This window comes from Annulohypoxylon maeteangense, assembly GCF_022496945.1.
Source record: "Annulohypoxylon maeteangense strain CBS 123835 unplaced genomic scaffold GGS22scaffold_3, whole genome shotgun sequence".
Taxonomy (NCBI): domain Eukaryota; kingdom Fungi; phylum Ascomycota; class Sordariomycetes; order Xylariales; family Hypoxylaceae; genus Annulohypoxylon; species Annulohypoxylon maeteangense.
This window is the reverse complement of record NW_025953250.1, coordinates 252,157-276,247: the sequence shown is the minus strand read 5'-3', so window position 1 is coordinate 276,247 and position 24,091 is coordinate 252,157. Positions and strand designations below refer to the sequence as shown.

At 46.3% G+C, this 24,091-nt stretch overlaps 5 protein-coding genes across 5 annotated transcripts; all 5 read right to left on the bottom strand.

Moving 5' to 3' along the window:
- Positions 1 to 211: 211 nt before the first annotated feature.
- GGS22DRAFT_197722 (P-loop containing nucleoside triphosphate hydrolase protein) lies at positions 212 to 4,969 on the bottom strand. The gene is made up of 4 exons (XM_047966024.1): positions 4,593 to 4,969; positions 4,214 to 4,525; positions 2,339 to 4,149; positions 212 to 2,279 (listed from the first exon to the last, which is right to left on the bottom strand). Exons 1-4 carry the CDS (start codon positions 4,816 to 4,818, stop codon positions 294 to 296), a joined length of 4,335 nt encoding a protein of 1,444 aa, XP_047821597.1. The 5' UTR covers positions 4,819 to 4,969; the 3' UTR covers positions 212 to 293.
- Positions 4,970 to 5,102: 133 nt separating this feature from the next.
- On the bottom strand, positions 5,103 to 7,846 carry GGS22DRAFT_154212 (nucleotide-sugar transporter). The gene is made up of 3 exons (XM_047960001.1): positions 7,053 to 7,846; positions 5,904 to 6,962; positions 5,103 to 5,839 (listed from the first exon to the last, which is right to left on the bottom strand). The coding sequence occupies exons 1-3, from the start codon at positions 7,134 to 7,136 to the stop codon at positions 5,567 to 5,569; spliced, it is 1,416 nt and encodes a 471-aa protein (XP_047821596.1). The 5' UTR covers positions 7,137 to 7,846; the 3' UTR covers positions 5,103 to 5,566.
- A 2,526-nt stretch (positions 7,847 to 10,372) lies between these two features.
- GGS22DRAFT_88811 (uncharacterized protein) lies at positions 10,373 to 13,467 on the bottom strand. Its single transcript, XM_047968343.1, has one exon. The coding sequence runs from the start codon at positions 13,321 to 13,323 to the stop codon at positions 10,489 to 10,491; it is 2,835 nt and encodes a 944-aa protein (XP_047821595.1). The 5' UTR covers positions 13,324 to 13,467; the 3' UTR covers positions 10,373 to 10,488.
- Positions 13,468 to 17,272: 3,805 nt separating this feature from the next.
- On the bottom strand, positions 17,273 to 18,635 carry GGS22DRAFT_185139 (YT521-B-like domain-containing protein; the record flags this gene model as incomplete). The annotated part of the gene is made up of 4 exons (XM_047964273.1): positions 17,273 to 17,551; positions 17,670 to 17,789; positions 17,848 to 17,903; positions 17,987 to 18,635. The coding sequence occupies 4 exons, from the start codon at positions 18,633 to 18,635 to the stop codon at positions 17,273 to 17,275; spliced, it is 1,104 nt and encodes a 367-aa protein (XP_047821594.1).
- Positions 18,636 to 19,876: 1,241 nt separating this feature from the next.
- GGS22DRAFT_154205 (glycosyltransferase family 76 protein) lies at positions 19,877 to 21,536 on the bottom strand. Its single transcript, XM_047960000.1, has 3 exons — positions 21,171 to 21,536; positions 20,512 to 21,094; positions 19,877 to 20,461 (listed from the first exon to the last, which is right to left on the bottom strand). Exons 1-3 carry the CDS (start codon positions 21,466 to 21,468, stop codon positions 20,062 to 20,064), a joined length of 1,281 nt encoding a protein of 426 aa, XP_047821593.1. The 5' UTR covers positions 21,469 to 21,536; the 3' UTR covers positions 19,877 to 20,061.
- Between the last annotated feature and the right edge of the window lie 2,555 nt (positions 21,537 to 24,091).

Genomic DNA, 24,091 nt, shown 5'->3' with positions numbered 1-24,091 from the left:
GATAGCCACGCGGGCTCATTGTGGCCCGGGGAGCATTCCGTATTTTCGTCCTCCCGCAAGGGATCCGAATCGAAAAAAAGAGGTTCGCGATCATCCAGCTCGGAATTAGGGGAGGGCTGAAGGTCCTCATACGAGCCTAGTAACGGCGAACCTGAATTTGACGTTTGGGTTTCACGCATCGTTGAGCCCGACTGTGGACACTTACTTCGACTCGGAGAAATAGTCGTAGGCAAATCGAAACGGTCAGAAGCCTTGTGTAATTCGTCGACTGTAGTAAAGCTGAGATCTGGTTCCTAACCATACTCCATGCTTTCCTTCAGTGTGTGAACAACACCAGGATACAGAGTTTCATCGTTGCTTGATTCCACCTGAGATTTGCCGGTATCCTTCAATTCACTAAGCCGGATGAGGCTCTCTACATCAGGGAATTCGTCTTCATCTTCCTGGTCAAATATGTCGCTATCATAATGTGTGTTACAGTTCGCAGGATCCGACTTTGCATCTACTTTACTCGATATCCTAGGGGCTCCGTCAAGTTGTCCTGATGGGTTAGAAAGGGCCTGAGTCTTAGTGTTAACTATTTTTAGGGATGGATCGGTCTTGCTTTCTTGATTTAGCTTGTTTTGGCGCTGAAGGTTTGTCGTGTTGGAGGAAGTAGAAATTTTTAGGGGCGAGATGTTTACCTCGTTGTCAACCGTTGTAGTGAGATCGATACACTCAATATCAGAAAGTGAATCCAAGTCGGAGGAATACTCAATGGGTTTTCTTCTCTTCCAAGGCTGCACCTCGTTGGTTTTATCAGCTGTCAAGCGCTTTCGTTTCATATTTGGGAGTGTAGTAGAAGACCCGTTGATCCTAGAAGTAGGCTTCGCGATCCTCTTTTCTTTACCTCCGTCTGGTCCGAAGCCCACGTCGGCTTGAGGAGCTCGCATGTTAGTTGACGGTCGGACAGCGGAACCCTTCCCTTTTGTATTATCGTCGACGGTGTTGTGTTTGTTCTGAATCTTTTTCTTCTCTCGTGGGGGTGGTCGGGGTTTGTCAAGGCCTTCGTGACAACACCGATGAGTGCAAGGTCTTCCCGTAGTAGTAAGACCGGCATTGCGGCAGCGATGATTGCACATCCACTTTCCATTATCCATCTGAGTAGGCTCAAAAGCTGAAGGTCCCTCCTCAAATGATAATAGGTCATCGACAAACGGAATCTCGTCTTCGAAGCTATCCACTTGGTCTGTGTGACTCAATGACTCTACTTCGTCATCCTGGCCTACGGCGAGGGCAGCACCCAGCATGTCCTCGTCGGGGAGATCATCGTAATCTATATCATCATCAAGCGGATTCATGGTTGATATTGGTTGCTTGATTAGCGGTGTCTTCCTGCTTTTGAACGCCGCCTGAGGTATACCGGGCTCTAATACCCTCATAACTTGGGTTCCGACGATTTCTTCACAGCTGAAGTAGCAGCTGATTTTTTGATCTGGATCATTGAGAGAAACTGGGAATCTCAAGTCGAGACCAGCTGATTTGTTAATTTTTGTCAAGTTTCCGCGCCAAAAATACGCAAGATCGCCATTCGTAGTCAGAACCACAAACGTCACAGCCGGTATTCTATTGTTCCAGGTCGGCACTCCCCCGGCATTGCAATAACGAAGGTTGACTTCCAATGTTACCGACACGCTTTCCTCAGGTTGCGATAGGCGAATGGTTGGTGAGATGAGGCGTGTTTTCATATCTAGCCGAGGAAATTTCTCCAGGGTTTTCAGCAAATTTATCCCATATGGAGGGTTCTTACTTGAGATGCGCTCAATCTCGCTGAAGTCCCTATCGGCCAGTTCTAGAACTGTATAAACACCATGGCTGACCCATTTACGCACCATTACAGGACCAAACCCTGGAATCTGGGAAAGTTGCGATGGCTTATCCTCCCACGAATTCGCGACAATGCCACGAATGAGCTCGAGGCCAGCTTTTGTGCTAAGCCCGTCTTTATCGAAGACTCGGCAGTCCACAAAGCAACGTACCAGGCGGTTCAGTCTATCGAATATGGCGTTTTTTTCCGTCGCAACCCTCTGTCTGAGGTGGCCGAATCCCTTGTCGCTTGGCAGCTCGACGCCTCCAAGATGAACCTGCACCATAAGGAAAACCTTATGCCATGTCTGCGTTAATGTCTCTTTGATTGGATAAAGGATGAAAGGGGATTTGTTCAACTCTCGAAACATAGCACGTTCATCCGGCTTAAAGCGAAAATCCTTGAATTCTATGGCCTTGGAAAGCGTGGTAAGCTATCAAACCAGGTCAGTAATTGACGAAAGTAGTAATTTTTGTCCATTCTTGAGCTTACAATCTCCTTAAGCGGAGCGCCTGTAGGGATCGACAAAAGCTGCTTCATGGTGTCGAAGTTGACCATATACCTCGACATAGCATGGCCATACTCGGTACACTGAAACGGGACTTGCTCTGTCACCAATCCAAATTGCTGTAGGAGTTTGACGTCTCGCTCGCACCATTCTTCCATCCTCATTTCGATATCTTCAGTGGTGCGAACGTCTTTGATATCATAAAGCCATGGGGCCTGGCACACTCGTACATTCAGAAATGTACCTTTGATCCATTTCTTCGCAGTCTGGACTTCTTGAATGGTACCCAAGCTAATTTCTGAGTTGAGATGTTCGACCAGATTTCGATGAAGCATGCTTTCCAATGTCTCCTCCCCCGACATCATTTTCTTATACCGATTAATATTCGCCTTTTTAGTCATAATAATAGCGACCGCGCTGTCATCAAACTGTGGGCGGCCCGCACGGCCAAGCATTTGCATAACCTCCAAATCCGAGTATTCTTGAAGCTTATCGCCGAAGTATCCAGTTGTTCCCTTGAGGACGACAGTATGACAAGGGAGATTCACGCCGACTGCCAGGGTAGACGTGCAACATATGACATGAACATGACCATCGAGGAAACCCTGCGCTATCGCAGATCTATCTGAGGCGTCAAGACCTGCGTGATGAAAAGCAACACCATACTGGACGATCTCTTGGAGTTCTCTGTTTATAACAGGAACCCTTCTTGTTGGCGCGGGCCAAGCCTTATCATCCGTGCTACAGTTTGACCACCATTCGGCTAACTTCCGGGCCGTAATTTCGCATGACTTCCGCGCGAAACAGAATACCATGATCGGTTTCTTCTGCGAATGTTTCGAAAGGAGCGAGGTAAGCTTTTGGTCAAGTGCCTTCTCGAAAGTGAAGTCATTATGATGGGCATCGTATCCATAGACATAGCGCTGCAGCTTGACTGGTCTTAGCTCTTCGCCGAAGGCCTCGGTCAAAGCCATTTCTCGCTGGTTAGAATGATTTCGCCCTAGCCATTTGGCGACATCTTCAATATTGGGGACAGTGGCGCTTAGGGCAACGAAACGGACGTTTGCCCCAATGGTTTTCATTCGCGATACAACAGCTTCCAGTGTAGCACCACGGACGTCTTTCAGGATATGTACTTCATCAATCAGAACTAGTCGAACCATATCAAGAAGCCTTCGGTGATCCGACCACTTCCTCGTAATAGAGTCCCACTTCTCAGGGGTAGTTACGATGATAGATGCGCTACCTACTCGACTCGCCTGCGCTTGCGACGTATCACCAGTGAGTTCGATGCATTGTAAGTTCATGTGACTGAACTTTTTCTGCCAATCCTTCGCACGTTCTGAACATAGCGATTTCGTGGGCGCTTGGTAAACAATCTTGTGATTCTCACTACCAGGACCCATTATAAGCTTGCAGATGGCCATTTCAAGAATGGCCGTCTTTCCAGATCCAGTTGGGGCGGAGACAACAACATTGTCATCTGTCTCGTACACGTGTTTGAAGCTTTTCGATTGAACTACATTAAAAAGCTCGTAGGGGAAAATAACGCGGAATTTGTCAGGCAGTGCTTGTCGTGGATCAATAAGGCGAACGCCTTTGACAGATGGGGGCTCGCCTGAGGCATGGGTGAGATTCAAATTCAAATTGCTGGCTCTCTTTTGCGTCATTGTGGGGCGGTCTATAGTTCTCGGCCGTTGTCTGAGACTGGAGCGTGCAGAAGGGCTAGATCCACTGAGGTTCATAGGAGAGCTACTACTATGTGCATTTTCGAGGTTCGGGGTCAAATTAGGAGCTTTCATCCGTCGTGTTAGTAAGACAGAAAGATTCTTAGAAGACGGGCGTCAGTCTTAACTAACCAGTATGAAAAGGGGGAGTAGCCATCTGCGCTTCAAGTTGAAGTTCTCTCATCCTATGGATCCCATCACGCTCGGAAAGACGTCGAGAGGCTGGACTTGGTTTGATGCTCCCTGCGCGGATCGTGTCGCTTGAGAATGGCGACTGATGTTCTGCATCTCGCGCCGTGAAATTCCCAAAGTGATGGCTGGCATCTCCTAGTACACGTCTTGGTTGAGTAGGGGTATTAGAAAGCGGCAATGACAAGCGTCGATCTGAGTATTCCGAGCTCTGTAGGTGAGAGGACCTTTGTGGTCGGCCAAGCAAGTTGCGATCTGAGCATGCATTATGAGAACTAGTACAATATGAAGTTTTAAGGATTGGCTTTGCAAGCAGACTTACCAAACTCATCCAGCTCTTCATCTTCTCTGTCGCTCCTCAATTGATTCACGAACATACCCTCTTCATTAGCTCGGCTGGAGGAATCAAATCTGGGAAACTGATAGTTGCGGCCCGGAAAAAGTGTGTTGGTATGGTCGATGATGTTCTGGATATGTCTATCATGTCTGATTCTATTTTGGAAGCCATAGACATAGCCATCTCCGTCTGGCTCGGTATCACCAGACATAACTTCGATGGGGGAAAGACTCTTGTGATATAGGGCAGCTTAGATATTAGTAACAGGGAGCAGCATGTAATATAAGTTTGGGAAGAGATGGGAAAACATGACTAGGAAGATGTTAGAATGTGAGAATATAAAAAATATGAGAGAAATAAACCTTATCTCGTGGGGTCAAAGGTTAGGACACTTCGCTTGAAGATCGCACCTACCTAGGGTTAGCAGTAATAGGGAATATAGTAGAGTATAGATACTCAGAGAGAATGAGTAGGCACCTCCTGTCGTATTTCACTCACGCCTTCCCACGAATACCAAGTTACAAAGATATCCAAGGTACCTAATCAAAGCAGCACGTGGCCATATCAATAGGGGTAACACCACAATCAAGAGGCTAGAGACGAGAAAAGAAGTAATGTGTTTTTTTCATATGGCGCGCACAAAAGCCTATCCATTTTCCTTGCCGACCTCATTTTCCCCAGTTCGAGTCCTCGTAAACTACTTCGGCCGTTTCCCACCTTTTCCCGAGCCTACCAACGACATATTCGAATTTTCGAAAATGTAAGGAGTTGCGCACTTCCAGGATCGATCGATCGATATCCGCAATGATACTCGCGAGCCTCGGGCACACCAACGCGACCTTTCTCCTTGAATTCGACTCGGCGCTTATGCGAGCGAATTTTCCTCGAAGGTTCAAGATCGCTACGTGTAGTTCTTATCTACTACATAATGTGTGTGTGTATGTATTTATGCGATAACCTCATTCGTCCCGATTCTTACCCCGCGACGAAGGCACCCGGTTATGGTGTCGCAGCGGCGAAGCGGGACGTGAAGTTGAAAGACCCATCCCCTTGATATGCTCTAGCGGATCGGGAACGCTTAGCTTATCGTCTGTGTATCTTGGCGTATTCATCGGATCGATCGTCGTCTTTTCGTAATTGACAATGTTGATCGGTGGCGGCCGGCCGCGCTTCCGGTCAGGGCCAGTGTAGAGGAATGTCGAGACTAAGACCAGAACTGTACCAATCAAGAACTAGGAATTGTTAGTAAATTGCTTTATATCGTCGGGTGACTCTAGGCCATATGATATAACTTACCGCCAACGTCACTTGCACTTTGAAGAACCAGACGCTAAATAGGAACCCGATAATAATGCTGATGCTTGTCGCGAAGTTCTTGGCAATGTTATCCGCATAGTTAATGCAGAGTGACGCAAGAACACCGCCGAACGCTTGGAGGATAATCAATGCCCAGACGATCCAGTTATATCCATCGAAAACGCCATGCTTGGCGATCTCCTCACCATCCTTGAATACAATTCCCAATAGCGCAGGGAATAACGAGTAAAAGGATAGCTGGATGTTACGAGTCCAGACGGAAGCAGGGTATTCGGTATCTTTGAGGACCTTCTCGAAATAGACTCCTGTCAGGCCTGAAATAACTGCGACAGCCATCACAGCCGATACTCCAATAGAGTAGTTCATGACGGGCGCATTATTCTGGTCCTCCTCAATTCCTTCGTACGTCGCCGAGCGCTTCGCGAGGGCTTGACCGACCTCAACCGCGGTCTCCATGCCGCGCTTCGTAAGCTCCCTCGCAACCTCGCCCATACCATTCGCGACCTGGCCCAATTCGTGCACCGAACGAGGGAAGAAGTGATCCGTCATATCGTGGATCATGAACGAGCTATCTTTCGAGTTCGAAGACGGAATCGACACGACCGAAACGCCCATGGTCAGAATAATTAGGGAAACCCAACGCCTCACGGTCAGGGATCGGCCGAGCATAGTCACTGTGAAGATAGCGGTTGTAAGGATCTTAAGTTGGTATAAAATTTGGAAGTGGACCGGGTCCAAGTTTCCCACTGCGACGTATTGTAGAATGTTCTGTAGAGTGTATAGTGTCGCCGCAATAGCTACCTTCCACCCATCGCCCGAAAACACAGAGTTGTATATCTGCTCGAATATGACGGTCGCGGGCGTCGAAGGTGCCAAGTTCCTTGATACTTCGTATAAGGCAAAAGTTAGGGAGATGGCTAACTTAATAACTTCAGTCAGGAACACGGCTGTCGAAGTAAAATATCGGTGATCGCCACTCGGAGGCATCATTCGCGAATAGTGCATAAGTAGAATCAGGGCCGAATTTTGGAAAGTCAACTAGGAAAAGCGAAAATGTTAGCTAGGTACCTCCGTATGTGCTTTCAACTCATGTGACTGCAGCTTCTTTTCCATGGCCCAAATACATACTGTAATAAGAGAAACTTGCTTCATAGGCATGCCGAAGAGGGTCGGCCCTCCCACGGTTTGCGGGGTTCCATCAAGGAGAGCCATGATGAAGAGGAAATCTCGATCGCAGCTTGACCAACTCGGTGTTTTTCTTTTTCGTTATTTCGCAGAATTTCCCTTCTCCTTTTATTCCCTTTTCTCCTTCGCTATCGTGAAACCGTCTTTAACAATTGAGGTTTTCGGTTAAGGAAAAAAAAAGCCGTTAATGTAGTTAATTGATGCGCCAAAAATAACGTGTGCGATATTTTATTTATCTTTGTTAAAACCGTTTGTCCAGACAGTGCCAAATAAGTCGTTCTAGGCGATCGGATAATATTTGGTAGAGAAAAATAAGATTCAAAGGGTGGGCGACAGCGATGCGTCGCGTGTTGTTAAGAAAATTAAAAAGCGATGCAAGGCGAATTGAGGTATTGCCGATTTGGGTGTTCGCGCTTCACGCCACCCACTCCAAAACTCTCTCCCAAAACGGGACCAGACCTATTAAGCTCTTTTGACCCCTGAATGTGCCCTGGATGTGCCCTGGATGGTGCCCTGAATGTGACGCTACTAATCCGTACTGGAGCACGTAAACTGTCCGTGACACTCTGGATACAACGGCGGTTAGGTGAACTCTGATGCGTCGTACCTGAAAGTGGTCAGGTTAGAGGTCCGGTTTAGGTTAAGTTGAAAGAAGTAGGTAGGAAAGGTAGGAAAGGAAGGAAAAGGGAAAAAAAAAGAAGAAGAAAAGGCTTTCAGGAGTTATTGTTCAGTAAAAGGCAGCAATCAAAGTAGTATGTATGTGCTGTCTCGCTACAAGTTACATGTATGATTTTATTAGGGCTGGCGCATATCATAGGTCGATGATATCAATGGCGTTCGATTTTTGCCCGATACGTCAAGATCATCGAAAGTCGAGGTGCAAAGTGCGCTGTGCCTGGTTACTACAGGGTATGTATTACCACGATTCTGCAAATGATATCGAATCTAGGAAGCAATTGTGGGATTTCAGATCCAATCCGGTTCCAACCCTTGATGCTTCATGTACTCCTAGCAGTCCTAGCAGTCCTAGCAGCGTAGGTATTGTACAGGCCAAGCTGGTCTAGGTACAATATAGGTAGTATAAATGTAATGATAACGACAAGGGAAATAATGAAGTGCGAACCTCTCTGCCCCTTTTAAAATTTATGACGATCTAATAGTCAGCAACGATTTGAGTTCTCTAAACTCTGAACTCTACCTACTAGACTGCTAGGTACATTAGCTTCCATTCATGTGAATCACCTCGATGACACAGGTGCGATGCGCTGGTCCGCCGATTTACGCCTTGACCTCCGAAAGGCTTCCGTGATCGTCACGGAGCGATCTGATTTTCTCAGAGGGGTTATCCGAAAAGGCTTGAAAATGCTTGAAAAGGCTTAATTGTTGATCTCCGCCGGTTGACTTCGAACGAAGCATGTTTCGAATTGTTTTAGCACCAACCGGAAAAGACATCTCGCTTCGTGGATGATTATTATTATCGACACGCTGATTTGATCATGTCTCATCTCTTATCTCTTTTCTCTTTTTCCTTTCCTCTTCATCAAACTTCATTAGTACTAATACATACATGCATCATGGGTGCATGATTTCGGAGTACGATTCCATCATCTGCGATATTAGTTCGGCTTCCCGCAGTGATTCTTCTGCTAGCAAACCCCCGCTGCCCCTTAAGCGTCATTGCGCTAAGATGGAGATGAAAATCGAATTACGTCGGACTATCCGCTGTCTTTCCTGTCCGACATCTTGACAAAATCCGGAAATGCAAAGCGAATGGTAAAAACGACTCATAATCCCACAGCATCCTACTGCAAGTCATCATCCTATGATACCACTTGGCAGCATAAAATCGAACCAACCTTGAATATCATCTTGATTTGCGGAGGACAGGGAGCGTTCGGGTCAGATCGTGGAGCTCAGAGCGCGGGGCTGGGTTCTTATGCCTGGTCGGTCCACTTGGTGATTTCTATGCCAATCGACATTTTCACGTGGAGTACTAGGTAGAAACGCACCAGGCAATTATTAATTGACGATAAAAAATCATGATGCTCGAAGCAGACAGTCTGGCTACAATGACGTAGTAGCTAGGGCTAGAATTTACGTGCAATTTAAGACATATGACGAAGTAATTATCCTAAATGAAACAGGTCACAAAGGACTAAAGAAATAGGCAAAAGAAAAAAACCAAAAAAAAGAAGTGGAAATGGATAAATGATAGATCAAACTTCCAAAAAATGAATGTTGCCAGCTGCAGGGTTCGAACCTGCGCATCTCTCGATAATGGTGTACAAGATAAATCCCTAGGGGACAACTTAAAACCACCGCCTTAGACCACTGATTTGTATGTTAGCTTGAGAATGTTTTTTAGGTGGTGCGGGAATTATCTTACCTCGGCCAAACTGGCTTGTTGACTTGTCTAAGTACAGCGGATATTGTTCCTTATATCTAAAATCCACGAATAGTCCGGGTAGCCAATCAATTTTAGGGGCTAGCAAACACCAACCAACACCAACCAACCATACGCGGGTAGAGACCTCTATTCTATATACTCATCCTATACCTACATGCACATAGTAGTAATTCAACATTCAAATAAAACATCGTAAAAGTCAAAATATATAGATATTTATTTCTAATGAATATTTTATATTATTCCTTTTTTGCACGTCTGCTGCATATTTTACAACAAATTCAAAACAGACGCTATTCATGTTTGATACACATCCATACAATGTAACATATCCGCGCCCGCGCCCGCACCGACGCCCACGAGCATAGGTAGAATAAAACGTTTCTAATCCGTCGTAAATAGTCTTCCCCATACTCCATTATCTAATAATACAAATGATCGCTTTTTTCGGTAGTACATGCCTGCGATAAAGCAAGCAACTTTGACGCAAAATAAGCAAAAAATTACCTCCCAGATTTATGAGATGCACCTGAGGATAAGGCGGTAGGTAGGTAGTTAACCCTGAACCACAGAGCCTTCTCTTCCACATCGAGTGGGCGTTGGCTGAAAGAGAACAGCTTTCTCCCTTCTCGAATAATAATTAGACGTGACGCGTTTCGAAATTCTGACATAGGGATAGATGAGATCGATCGATCGGTCGAGAATATTAAGTCGTATGCAGTGATGCTGAGCTTTCCCCATTTTATGAAGACGAAAAAAAAACAACCCGATGTTTTTTTTAGTGCTGATTCCCAACCTGAACTCGCTTGCTTGAAAGTCGTAAAAAGAAAAATCAAGCGCTGGACAAATAACCGAAATGTAAATGCGTGCATCTTGAAGACATAGGGAAATTGTGACGTGTAGTGGTCCTGTTCAGCCCGATAAATCATGAGAAGAAAATAATATCCTTAGGGATGAGAAACCCATTCCACTTCAATCATCATCACCCCACCAAGGAATTGGGGAGCTGATCTGTCCCACTGCACTAAGCCTCACCACCGCGCTCTTCTTGCCCTTCTTATGGCCAAAGACGGAGGGCGACAGTAGGCCATCCCCTGGAGATAACGGGCTATCCGGTCTAGGGATTCCCTTCTCCGGCACCGGCGGTAGTGCCATTTTGCGCCTATCGGCAACCTCCTCGGCGTAGTCGTGGTCGTCGAAATCGTCGGCATCGATATCCTCATTAACGCGAGGATCTATCTTCGGCACGCTTCTCATCGGGTTGGTTCTCGGGCTCACTGGGCTCGAGTCAGGACGCGGTCTTCCATTCATCTCGTAGTGGCCGAGTTTTGATCTCGTCCTACTCTGACGGCCACCTGGAAGCGGGAAGTCCAAGTCCTCTTCCATGAATTCGCTCAGATCTGGGCTTGGCTCTGACTGATCGATTACATCGATACTATCAATGGGCCGATCCAGGTATAGGAGCACGCGTTCGTGGCGAGATTTCCCGGTACGTCGAGTCTGGGGTTCGGGGGAAAGTCGTAATCGAAGAGAGCCTTTCTCTATTGGGTCGCTATGACTAGTCGAAGGTGGCACATCCGCGCCGCGTGGTCCGTTAGAATGATCGCGTGGTCGAGATTGTCGCATCAGCGATGATGCCCTCCTAGGAACGTTCTTCGGTTGCTTCGCCTTAGTACGAGCTTCTCTAGCCTCTTTAGTTTCCTTTGCAGCCTGTCTCTCCGCATCCCTTAGATTCGCCGATGCCAATTTTTCAAGGTCTTCCTCCACGGCTGAGCCAGCTGCGCTACCTCGGTGACCCCTATCCTCCTCGATCTCGGCAATGATATTCTCCCGCATCCTGGCTCTCTTCTTCCTCAGCGCAGCCAGCAGCATCTCTTCTTGCCTTGTCACGGCCATTAATCGTGCATTGTGCGGTTCGCTGGCCTTGTTGGCCGCCGATTCCTGGCGTGCCGGCTCGGGTGATTTTTTACGGGAACCAATACTTGTGGGGGACAATGGTGGCGTCGGCTGATCTGAGGCGTGGGACTTTTGCGATATACGCTGTTTCCCCTGTTGTGATATGATGCGATCCAAGTTATTCGATATACGATCCACGGAGACCGACGATGCAGCCTCGGCTGTAGAGGCTAGTGGAGTAAAAGTTATTGCCCTCGCTTCCTGTACCTTATAGTTCGGCGGAATACTAAAAGTTGGAGACAATACGGAGCCACCGGTTCCCGTTGTCGACACAGACCCTCTATGTTCCTGCTGGGAAGGATGAGAAGGTATAGATACGCGAGTTGCCGTGCTCATCGATGAATTAGTCGAGTAGTTAGTATTTGTCGAAGGTGATCGACCAGCTTTCGTCTTCGGAGAAGCTTGTGGGATGGTAAGGAAATCATTAAGCTGGGCGTAAGAAGCCCCCTTGGGATTAGTTGAGTGACTACTGATCGATAATCTCGATGCACTTCGTTGCCGCTGGCTTGAGGATACGCTGGCATCATCACGGAAGCTGTTTTCGTAAGATGGCAAAGATGAACCCGGTCCAGAGTACGCAGTCTCCTCGTCTGATTCCGAGTCAGTAAGCGATAACACACTTTGCTGCTGTCGATCAGAGTCCAAGGTGCTCATAATAGATGGAGTGGCCTTCGAGGTCCGTGTATGTCGGCTCGATATGCTTGCTGGATAATCATTTCTAGACGCCGGGCGTAATTGTAAAGTGCTGGGTGTTCCAGCTCTAGTTGCCGTTGCTTTGCTCGACTGAGAAGTATTCCGGCTATGTGTCCATCTCGCATTAGTTGGCAATGGTGTGATCATATCTTCGCGAGATACGTCAGGAACTTCGGGTTCGTAAGTCCGAGGTAGTAGGCGTGGTTGGTTCGATAGTGTTTTCTCTAATAACACTTCATCCTCCTCATCTTCTTCTTTCAGGTCTTCAGCATGTCGGAATGACATTTGTTCATAATGGTCGTAAAGTTGTGTTAGTGTACTTGCATCGTTCCCGCCCTTTAAGCGGCTAGGTCTCCCCGACGCTGCGTGGGATGTGATCTTCTTGTCTGGTCTTGGGGTCCTTTCATCAGAATTCGATGAGGCCAAGGAATTCGACATATGTGACATTACAGATGGTGATCTCATCACATAGTTATTTCCCAGAACAGGACCAACTCCGTGGGGGTCCCGATTCTGGTCCTTACGAGATCTCAATCTCAGCTTTGAGAAGTCCAACTTCGAAGGCTTCTTCTTTTGTGGACCCTTGCCATAAAGCGCCCCATCTATATCCAATAACGCGCCGGCTTTCGACGGCAATCCCTTCGCCATTGCTGAATTAGAGGTTTGTTGAGATATCGAAAGTGGCATCTTCGCTGATTCGTAATGCGAATAGACAGTAGAACTAGATTGAGGTCGACGAGATATGGAGTCGTCTGTCGTGGCCTCTCGGCTACGAGCACCGAGGGTGGCGGCAGACCTCTTCGTCTTTAACCCTTTACCGAATGGGCCATTAGCGCTACGCAGTCGTCGAGGTAGAGCCTCCGATTCCTCCTCCCATAAAGTTCCACCGTAGTTTGTCCCGGCCAATATATCATCGTCCTCCTCTACGATGCCGGATTGACTAGTGCTACTTTCTGATATCGATATACTGATACCGCCGTTCGACTCCGTCTCCCACAATCTTCCAGGTTCCCTTATCGAGGTAGGCGATACAGTATTTGCGCCACCAGTCCCCAGAATCTTTTCTGCCTTTGAGAGGGGGTTCGATGTCGCCACGGCAGGTGTATGCCTCGAGGAGCGTCCCGGAATAGGGAAGGTGAATTTAGATTTATGACCCATTTTCCAAGCAAATAACTACTTCAACCAACAGGTAAGTTAGTGATAAGGCCTATGACGTTAAATTCTCGGGGCGGTCGTCGTCGTTCGTGCACAAGGCAATACAATTAAGAGATCGGTTAGTGGATTCCGAAGGTTCCTCTATCCCCGTGTCTCGCTTCGTCTCTCTCTCCCAGGACAATGGTTCCGGGTGGATAGGCATGTAATTGTATACTAGCTTTAGATGCCGAGAAAGAAAGCTACGGTACGGTTAAGGAGCGGCGTCAAGATGAAACGAAAGGACCGACCTCGGTCAATTATAGAACAGTCGTAATGTCGGTGGGCGATCAGTTAGCCCAAGTAGCATCTCCCGAAACCTCCTCTCATATCCTAGTGTGCGAATTTCAGTCGTGTTCAGAATCGCATGTCTCGACGGCGTGGCTGATTGCTGTAATAGAGTCGAAGGCTCAATTGCCAGTTCGGAAGGATTGTAATCCCACGATATAGTTCGAAGGGTCGTCAGAAAGCTTCTCAAGTTGTGCCGCCGGAAGCTAAGATCTAGGGCGTAGGATCTTGTAAATGGGCTATTTACCGACTTCTTCACCCCAAACTCAGAGATCCTCATCCGATCTCAGCGTCAAACTTCGGAGGCGCGACTCCATGTATGAAGGACGGTATATCAGAGGAGGGGGAAAACAAGAACAAAAAGGGATTGGAACGATGGCCCTCCTCACGACACGGACTCTTTTTTTTTTCCTGGATATTAAAATTGGGGAATCCAAGTGATGTACATCTCCATACAGTAGGTAATACGAAATTACTGGCACATCTACGCACATCTGCACATCTGCATATGCGAACATATATACCTGTACATTATCTTTACTTAACATGCTAGCAAACCAGCATACCAGCATATCTAGCTGTATTATATGTCGGTACAAAACAGTGACCTGCATATGTATGTACCTATCCTGATTCCTCCTCGAATGATTAATGCCGTATTAGAACAATTATAGCTTATTTTAGTCCCAGTTCCTCCATTAGGTAAAATTTGTGCTGGAGAACCTATCACCCATCCACGCGATATCCACTGAAGCCACCGGCACGATGGAACGATAGAGACGGCGCCAAACCAAAAGGAGCCCCAAGCTGCCAAGGTGACCTGCAGATAGATTGCTGCAAAATATTCAAATCAACCGTCCATGCCCGTCGACCCACAGTCCCACTCTGCCCACCTAAGCCACCTGGCAAATACTCCAGGGCTTGCAAGCCACTCTACAGATCCAGGAGAGAGGGGGGTTGAAGACCCCTGAATTTAGCCCCTGTAGCAGGTTGTAGTAGGCTCTTCAGCGGCATCATTATTGCATGCCTAGAATCAGCTATGTAAGGTACGGCTATATTATATCGTCTTATAATGCAATACAATGCAACCTAATGCTACGTATGTAGTAAGATGTTCAGGTCGATCAAATAGTTGGGAAGAAAAAGGCCGCATAAATCAAGAAAAGCATTAATAAAATGTCTGCATGGTATAATTTCATAATCAATAAATATTCCAGCTCACTAGTGAACACGCTGGACATCACGGACACGTTCGAAGTCATCTTGAAGCAAATAAAAAAAAAAACATTCAATGGTCTCCATCCCCTTTCATTAAAATACGGCTGTTTGCCGCTAAATTGGGGGCAAACGGCTAGGTTCATGGAAGTCGGATTCAATGGTGTCGAAAAGGATTTATTAACCCAAGCAAAAAAAGCAGCAAGTTCAATAGCCCGTCAGCCCGTATCATCCGGTAGCAACCCGCGAGCATCTAACCTACGGTATTGGAAATCCCTTCTTCTCCGTTCACTCTTCTCGTCGGCGTCGAGGTCCGGGCGTACCAAAAAAAATTATCGTCGTCTGGGAGTGGAGACGATGCTTGCTCAGTGCTCACTGGTGTCCCTTTCAGCAGCCCAGCCTCATCAGCCTCAACTCTGTCTCAGACTCTCAGACGATCCATGGATTTCCAGCAACCTTGAAGAAGGTTGGTGAGGAGCTCTAGCAGCAGCCCAATTTTTCTATGCTAAACTTCCTAGCTTCTTAGCTCGAAGTCCAAGCACCCGCCCAAAAAAAGGCTCCCCTTGCTGACCTTGCTGACCTTGCCGTAAAATACTAATATAGTGACGTATCGGTCATCCGCTACTAGATAAGCTGCCAGACTTCCGATAGGTGCTGGAAGATTTTGATAGATTCTAGCTCTCAAGCCATTGCGCTTGCGACGCAGCTAACCTTTTGCTAAGGTAATTTGCTTCAGTCGCGCACATGGCATCCTCGTTTTCGTCACACCGTTTCTTTCTCTGTTCCACTTCGTCCAAGACAATTGCGTTACAGATTAACTGCAAGCCGCTGTGGATGTCTTACCCTGAAGCATCGCGATAGGTAACACGGCACGCCTGTCCAGGTACCTAGGTGTGCACGATAGCACCTAGCAGCCTAGCTATGGTGGACTCAACACCAACCCGTGACACCGTAGACACGGGAAGATATTAGCTTTAACGACGGGCTGCAAGGGACCGTCAGCTTCCGCCTGGAGAAACTGTCTAAAGAAGCGCTATAGAAACCGGTCACCGGTGGCGGCCACCCGGAGCTACTGGCGTGAGATAGCGTCCGACTATGGCGTCGTAATTTCTCCTATTTTTACCTGGGTGTTGTCTCCGTCATAAATCAGTCAGGTACGCACGGGATTCGACGAATTAAAAAGTGAAGAAAAAAAGCATCAGCTCTCCCGAACGCGACTTTGGATGCAAAGACGCGGAACACTTGCGAAAAAAAGAACATGTCCCTAACCATGACTCGTATGTGGCCATTAGTCTATCGTTAGTCATTTTTGATCTCTCCTTTAATTCATCCATACTTCGGTTTTCCATCGGTATTCCCACGCTTCCACAAAATCAATACGCACGTCATTGCGTGTAAGTTAATCAAATATCACGAGTGACACATATTCCCTTCCCTGCATACATGTCTATCTTCAGCACTGTCCCGGCATTGTCCCACCCATCTATGAAGTACCTAGTGACACATGATCGATGTCAACAGGGCATTCGTAGAATCCGCATGAGGATTGCTGTACCTTCCCGATACCATGCCTACAGCCGAGTCAAAAGGATTCGTGTTGATTCCAGGTTGCACACCCAGGTAGGTACCTAGTAGGTATCGATCTTTGCGATCTCTTTCAGTCGACCTAGGCAGGTTTGGGTAGACTAGTTGCTTTTAGCTTAGCAAGCATTATCCAATACATTTTATGTATATTTGTTCATATTTGTTCATAATTAACAGTGCGTTACGACTAGTATCGTATCGTCATTTTGGATATGGAGATCCGGCAATTTATTGCACGATGTAAATGGTCTTCAACGGTATATCGGGGAACTGGGACGTACGGTCGGTACCTAGTTAGTGCTTACGATCAACGGAGCTCCAAGATGTTCGAGGCCTGCTAGCTTTATGTCACATCATTCATTCATTACATAGTTTTTTTCATGGGCGGTATAAAAATCTCCGATTGGAGCTATTTTGTTGCGATCTAGCTATTATCTGTGTATTTTGATGATCATCATCTTCTTCTTCATCCCTAGCTATCTGCCATGTGTTTGTTGTCAACCCTATGGTCGAGCTAGGAGACTTCGTACGGAGTATTCCGACGTTTAGCTACCTAGCTCCCGGTGGCTATTAGCATCTAGAAGCCTGTCAGTGATATTGCTTTATGCTTCTGCAAAAATGTCTGCAATGGATCTTTGTGGATCGCGTGCGCGTTGAATCATAGCACAGCGGTGTCAAGTTTCCGTGGTAATATGCGAAAAGCAAAATAGTGTAATGCGAGGCGTGAGCGCCCCCAATCTTCGCCATGCCGTCATAGGGGCAAAAGCAAAAGTTTCCTCATACGAAAGCCCTTAGGCATCGCAACTCAGTGATCTTCCAGCTTGGTACTCTAGCGAGATCGTTCTGTAAGTGCAAACATGTCTCGAGCGTGGGCATCGATAATTGCCACCATCTGTAGGCCAGCGCTGTAACTTAGCTCCTGACCATTCGAGCTTCGGGTGACAGGAAGGTCGTAGTTGAGGCCGTTGATAATATGAGTTACGCGTGTAGTCTCGACGTGTTCCTTAACGATCCATTCCACCTTGAACGGTTCCGAGATGTTCCATCTGACGTTGTACCACCATCTTGGATGATGTACATCCTTGGACGGGATCGACTTCATGATGGCCTATATTCAGGGAGTCATACCAATTAGTAACTGAGCAACAATGGCGGGATGATTAGGATAGGCTACATCCAGGGGGAAAGGGGCGCCCTGGAAAAAGGAAAGAAAAAGGAATACTGACGTAACCCTGAAAACCATGAGAATGATTGACGGCAAAGAAAAGCACCACAGTAATGCCACTAGATAGTATGTCGCCAAGTTGGTCTGCCTTGTTGATGTTGGTAGCCCAGATTCCATCCTCCTATTAAATTTGTTAGTTGTTGCAATTTATCATATCTTCCAGAACAGGTCTTACGTACCATCGAGTTGTAGACATTGTTCCAGCTACCAGATCGCATAACGAAGAACCGCACCGCTTTAGAACACATAAGATGTTAGTATGTTATCACATAGGCACTTCTTAGCCCCTTTTGAATAATTCTTTTCCGCCAGACTTACTTCCTTTATCACCAATCTTGAAAGACTTGGGACGGCAGCGAGTGGCTCTTTCACGAGCAAAGTCACGGCTGTCGGTTGGAATTTGGCCGCCGGGCGTGTTGTGAAGGTCAGATACGAGTGACGATGAGGCAACGTAAGTTGAAGAATCCGTTAGGCGGCGGCTATGGCCAATTGACTGTCCATCGTCAACTCGGGGCTTGCTGTTCTCCTTACGGCGGGATTCTGGATAATCGCGAATGCGGTAACTAGTGTGCTTGTCACGATGCAGTTCTGCAGGTGATGTGGAACGGGCGCGAGGCTTCTGTGATCCAGCGTTGTTGCGACGTGGAATCTTAAAGCTTGTCTTGGGGCCTTTTGATGCCTCGAGAATACCGGCCTGAGTTAGTTCGTTCTCCTCAGCAGGCCTACCATAAGCTTGATACTTGTCCACATATGGGCTCACATCGGACTCCCGTCCCTCTTTCCGCCGATAGTTGCTCAGCTTCTCCTCCCGGAATTCAGTATCATGCCAATGAGTGAGTCGCAGCCAATCTTGGAGATCACTAGAGAGCATTGACTCCATGCCGACACCTTTGGCAACCTCACCACGACCTTGCTGGTAGTCGCGGTGACGGGTAGACTCGGAAGTAGCCATGTCAAAGTTTGACATGGTTATTGATCCACGGGCGATGAGTAGGAGTGTGTGTAGAATAGAGAAATCCTTGCTGTCCTGTCAAAAATGAGAATAAACGCAATGGTACCTAGTAGAAAGGTACCTACCTAGGTAATTCACGTGTATGTGCTTCGAGGATTTATTGTTGTCTGATAGATTCACCTTGGTATCTCGACGTGGTGGTGTTCGAAAGTAGCGGTAGGTATTGCAGGGATATTTTATTTGCAAGGTCAATAGACTCTAGCGCAGAGGTGTGTATTTGGGGTCGGAAAGTGATGACTTGGAAATGGGAGAGGGTGGTAGAATGAAGATATCCCAGGGAGATGTAGGCTAATTTGTATCTCAGAAGGATATTCGAGTAAGGATTGGAGGTTGAAAAGAAGACGGCATAAAGATGGCCAGTCAAGGGAAATACCACTTGATTTACATCTTCTGGAGATTTGGATGAAGATTGTAGGAATTAGAAAGAATGTGATGAGATTAGGAAATGAGCTTTTAACTTCACTGCTCTCATGCAAAAGATTTCGTAATCGGTTTATTTGAGTCATCAAAGAAGGACAGAGCTGTAGAAGTGGCAGGTAGGATGACTGTCACCACCGATGAACTGGGGTAGGAAAGAAGTAATGTCAAAAGGAGTAAAATTATTTCAAGATGATATTTGATGTTGCCGTTTACGACTGACTAAAATCACTCCTCGGCCGTCCTTTTTTCGGGATAGTCCTCGGTACTGACATAGTGAGTCGTTTGTAATGCTTTGCGGTCTGAATGGCTAACTCCTTCTGGTATGACGGGCTAGGTACATACCACCCTATTAGGTAGAAAGGGGCTTATAGGAGGCTTGTTGTCTAGAGATTGGAGTCATATGACCGGAGAGCCCTGGAGGTCTTGTACGCGATGAACGACTACCAACCTAGAACCTAGTAGTTCCAAGGTTGCTAGTAGGCATGGTATCATAGATAGAGATACCTAATTCCTATGAGTTCCTTGACAACCTTCGATCATGCTAGGAAAAAGCTTGTATCAATACTATCTAGTACTTTTGTCACCTTTTCTACATCTACGAGTATCTAGCATTTGATGGTGTGCCTCACTTTTGATTTATTCATCTATGTAGGTACCTATCCAACAGGGGCCTTTGTCCACTGCTACCTACACGGTGACTGGACTGTTGTAGACAAGGATCCTATCAATGGAGCTCATGCAGAGTTAGAAAGCTTTTATTAGATTTCTATGTACTAGGTATGTACTAGGTATGTATAAACAACGAGGAACTATTCTATTATCAAATGGCTGTATGGAGGAGTGGGTGCTAGGTATATAGAGAGTACTCTGAACTATTTCTATGGAGAATTGATGATTTTGGGATGTAATGCTATAGCGGTGTATCGAGGAATAATTTACTATTATTTATAACAGTATAAGATCAAGCCGGTGGAAGGAAGGACGCAAAAAGAGCCCCTTGAATAACGGCATACATAACCATGAACCTTACAACAGTATTTCCAAATGTTGAGTTCTTCTGGTCTGTGAGAATTTTTGCCAGCCACCAATACCAAAGGGGATACCCCGATGATATTCTTGTGATAATTTGGATATGATAATTTGTAATCGCTAAAACAGCTAAGACGACCTGGGCTAAGGCCATTGACCGAATTAGTAGAGATAGATGAGTTGGATCAGCTGGGTCAGATTTCTCAGCTACAACCTTGAGAGGCAACTTCATGCATTCTAGCCCTGATTTGGCGAGAAAACAAATCATCGGTGTAGCGAGTAGGAAAAGTGGTATATTTGATGGAGTCCAGTAACGGAGAAAGCCAACGTTCCTGCCGGTCTCATTAGCATGGGTTACTACGCGTAATGACTTTATACTAACCAGTATCGTTCTTGGACGAATGAATATATGCTGCGTAAGCCACTCGTGCACCAGGGCCTGGACGGTTGGATGAAGCAAAATGTTTGGTAGGCACTTAGTTGCGGTGCTATAAAGCCGATCGCGATCGCTAGACCTCCGACTAACAGAGCACAGCGTCGCCGTATGCTTGTAAAGGTCGGTGGTGTAGTGAGCTCCTGGGCCAGCGCGATGGCGAACGGAATTCCATTGAATAGGCCATTGCTACGGAAGGTGGCAGCAAAGCCAAACCACATACCAGAAGCAACCAAGCTTACATCATGGGCAAACGTTTGCTTCGGCCCTAGCAGGCCCTTCGCAAGAAAGAGATACCCGGTGAAAGATAGGAAGGCAAAGGTGCTCTCCGCATAAGGGGCGGACAAGAAGAGACCGGCTGGGGATAGGATATGCAGAAGGGCTGCAACGAATGAGAGCCGTTGATCTTTGCAAACGACAAGTCCAAGCTGATATAAGGCAAGCACGGATAATAAGTGGGATGCATGGGCCACTAAGATTCCAACAGCTGGCTCGAGGGAGCCCTGTGCTTGGATGCCAACACTAGAAAGGGCTATCGGTGTAAATTAGAATAATGTATAGACACTATCATACTATGATTGAGGTATGTAGAGGGCCTAGGTACCTACCTTGGATGAAAAAAGATATGACGGCTGGTAGTCCACTACCAAATGCCCATTCTTGCTCATATAGATAACCTCGACGAGATGCTTGTATGAAGTATATAGAGTCCCATCTTGTCAGTTTTGTAGCGAGATCGAAGGTGGATTCGTCGGATGAAGCTATCTCGGAGGATAACAGTGTGGTTGAGGTGTCATAAGCTGAGCCGATACTATTCCCGATAGCAATAGCTAAAAGTAGCGTCTTCCAGGCAAGAAACGTGACGAGTAACGATTGGATAGGACGCCTATAGCCTAAGGAGAGCATGGTAAAGAAGAAGAAAGATTGTAATAGAGAAAGTTGTTGTTTCTATTTTTGTTTCCAATTAACTTTCGATGCTGGAACTTGGAAGCTTCCCAGTTGTAAAGTTGCAGAAAATGTGGGGTATACATGGATCTAGCTAGCTGCCTGTCGTGGTACCTAGTAGCAAGAGCTTAAGCCACAATTGGAATAAATCTAGAAGAAAATGTGGCTTGATAATGTGTACCGCCACCAATTCTAAGACAAGGACAAGTCAATCAAATATCGGAAATGAAAATTCAAGACCAACAAGGTTCAAGGTTGAGGAATCGCCAGATAATTCCCAAACATCATCGATATCACATCTGGGCAAGGGATTTGTTGTACGATGTGATTAGCCCTGCATCATTAATCTTCTTAGATTTCCACTATTAAGGCTGATATTGCTAATACTACCTATTGCATAGTATCTATCTTCTACAATTCCTCCGGTTTGCAACTATTGTCGTCGACTCGTCGAAGTTTAGCAACTCTTAAAACAATTCAACGCCTAAACCCCGGATTCAAGACCGGCGTTTCTCAGTGTTTCCTCCGATATATCTTTGCCTCGGGTCCCTTTAGGGAAAGAGGCACGTTGACGTTCTAGAGTATCTACCTACCTAAGTCTCCTAGGTGATCTTACACGCAGTCATTGATACATCGAATGCGGACATAAATTTCAACACACGTATTCGTATGTGGACAGAATGATGATTATGTGAAGTAGATCGACGCAATCTGCGGCATGTCGTCATTGTTTTACAATGCTGTATTGCAATTTGTTCGTCCGTTCCTAACCTTACAAAGCTTACAGAACTTACAGGGTTCTAATGTCATCGTTATCACAAGTCTCGAGGATGCCCCTAAATTGCGGACAGGTGCCCATGACCTCTCGGATCCAACAGGAAATATCGGAATGTCAATAGCTTCATTACTCAATACCCGCTAGGTACCTAGGTAATCAACGATTAAGAAGGTACCTATAGAATGCTCTTGAACACTCATTGCAAGCATCCGTCATCAATACCAGTCACCTGCCTCGGCTCCCGCGGGAAGATATGGAGAAGGTAATCGATTTCTTGAATCTTTACCCGCCATTTTTGAAGAATTAGCTCACGGGTTTTTGTGTTGCCCGAAGAGCCTGCCACGCTACCAGGCAGCTAGGCAGCTAGGTATACTAAAAGATTAAGATATCTACTAAAATAGGTCGACTTCTTAATCCGCTAACCGCTAAGACGCATGGTTTCATGATCATCAGGCTTCCAACGTTCCCGCGGCGTTATGGCCTCACCGACATATTAATGGCGCCCTCTTACAAATCTTGATTGGATCCGAAAGCGAGCAGGATGGATGGGTGTCTTGGTCTACTCAGCATACTTACTTTTTGGCCTCGACCACCTACCTACATATATGGGGTCTTCTAAATGTGCCGCTGTGGCTGATTATTGATTGACTTACTTGAGTACGACCTAAGAGTGTACCCAATTCAAACTTCAAACTGGGAACAATTACAGACTGTTTTAAGCTTATTAGATATTTATATCTAATGACTTAATAAAGCCGAAGATTCGATAACCGAATTATCCTGTTGCTAGTCTGGAAGTATCGAAATGACGAGATGAGACGAATTTTGATCTCTGCCTCACATTTTACATTTCACATGACTCGGCAATCGCAAGAATGGCTCAAGATAGCGGGCTCGGCAACGGGATTCTCGCCTCCACGGGTGTCGTTAAGTAATTGGTCTAATCGGCCCCCAAAGATAGACTTAAGCATCCATCTAATTGATGCATATGGATGGATGTAAGGCAGAGGACATCCGCACCAACCGAAAAAGAGAAGAATAGGGAAATCTAGAGCGCTCAAAATTTTGAATGTAAAGAGTTGTTTCTTTTTTAGACCGGCCGATCGGTCGAGCCTGTGATTTTCTATTATGCCTTCCAGGTTTTGGCCTTATGGGGCGGTTAGAAGACTAAAAGACGCTAGGGAAGGAAGGGAGACAGGGAGACAGGGAGTTTGTCCGCTAGGTGCTAGGTATGTGCATAACTAACTGCCGGTCAACAAGGTTCCGATCCATTGGTCCATCAAAGCCCTGATCTGATCTTTCTCATCCAGCTCATCGTCTTGGTGTGTGTTCTGGTGGTCTCGGATTTTCGTTTTCGCATTGGAATCGTGCATTTTCCCATTCCAACCATTCCAACTTTTTAATTATTACCGTAATATCAATAATAAACACCATCTGGGCACCATCCAATGCTACCCCATAACCTGCCATTTCATTTCCTCTGCCCTTACGATCAAACATACGTTAGCCAACCGTTATCTGCCTGATCTCTCCCCTTTTTATATTGTAACTTCATAATCTATTAGATACATACACCGACTAATACTCTGTACCTACCTACCTACCTAAGCTATCGAATCGGCCAAAACTTTCATGACCCTCCTTTTTTTTTCTCCTTGAATATTTTTATGCCTCGGTTTCGTGAGCCAAGCTACGACAAGCTAGAGAATAGCTACCTTTAGGCTACTCACTACTAGATAGCTAAGATCTGGACTCGGATAGTTTCGAATATCCGATTCGGGGTTTTCTGCTACAATTCTTCAAACG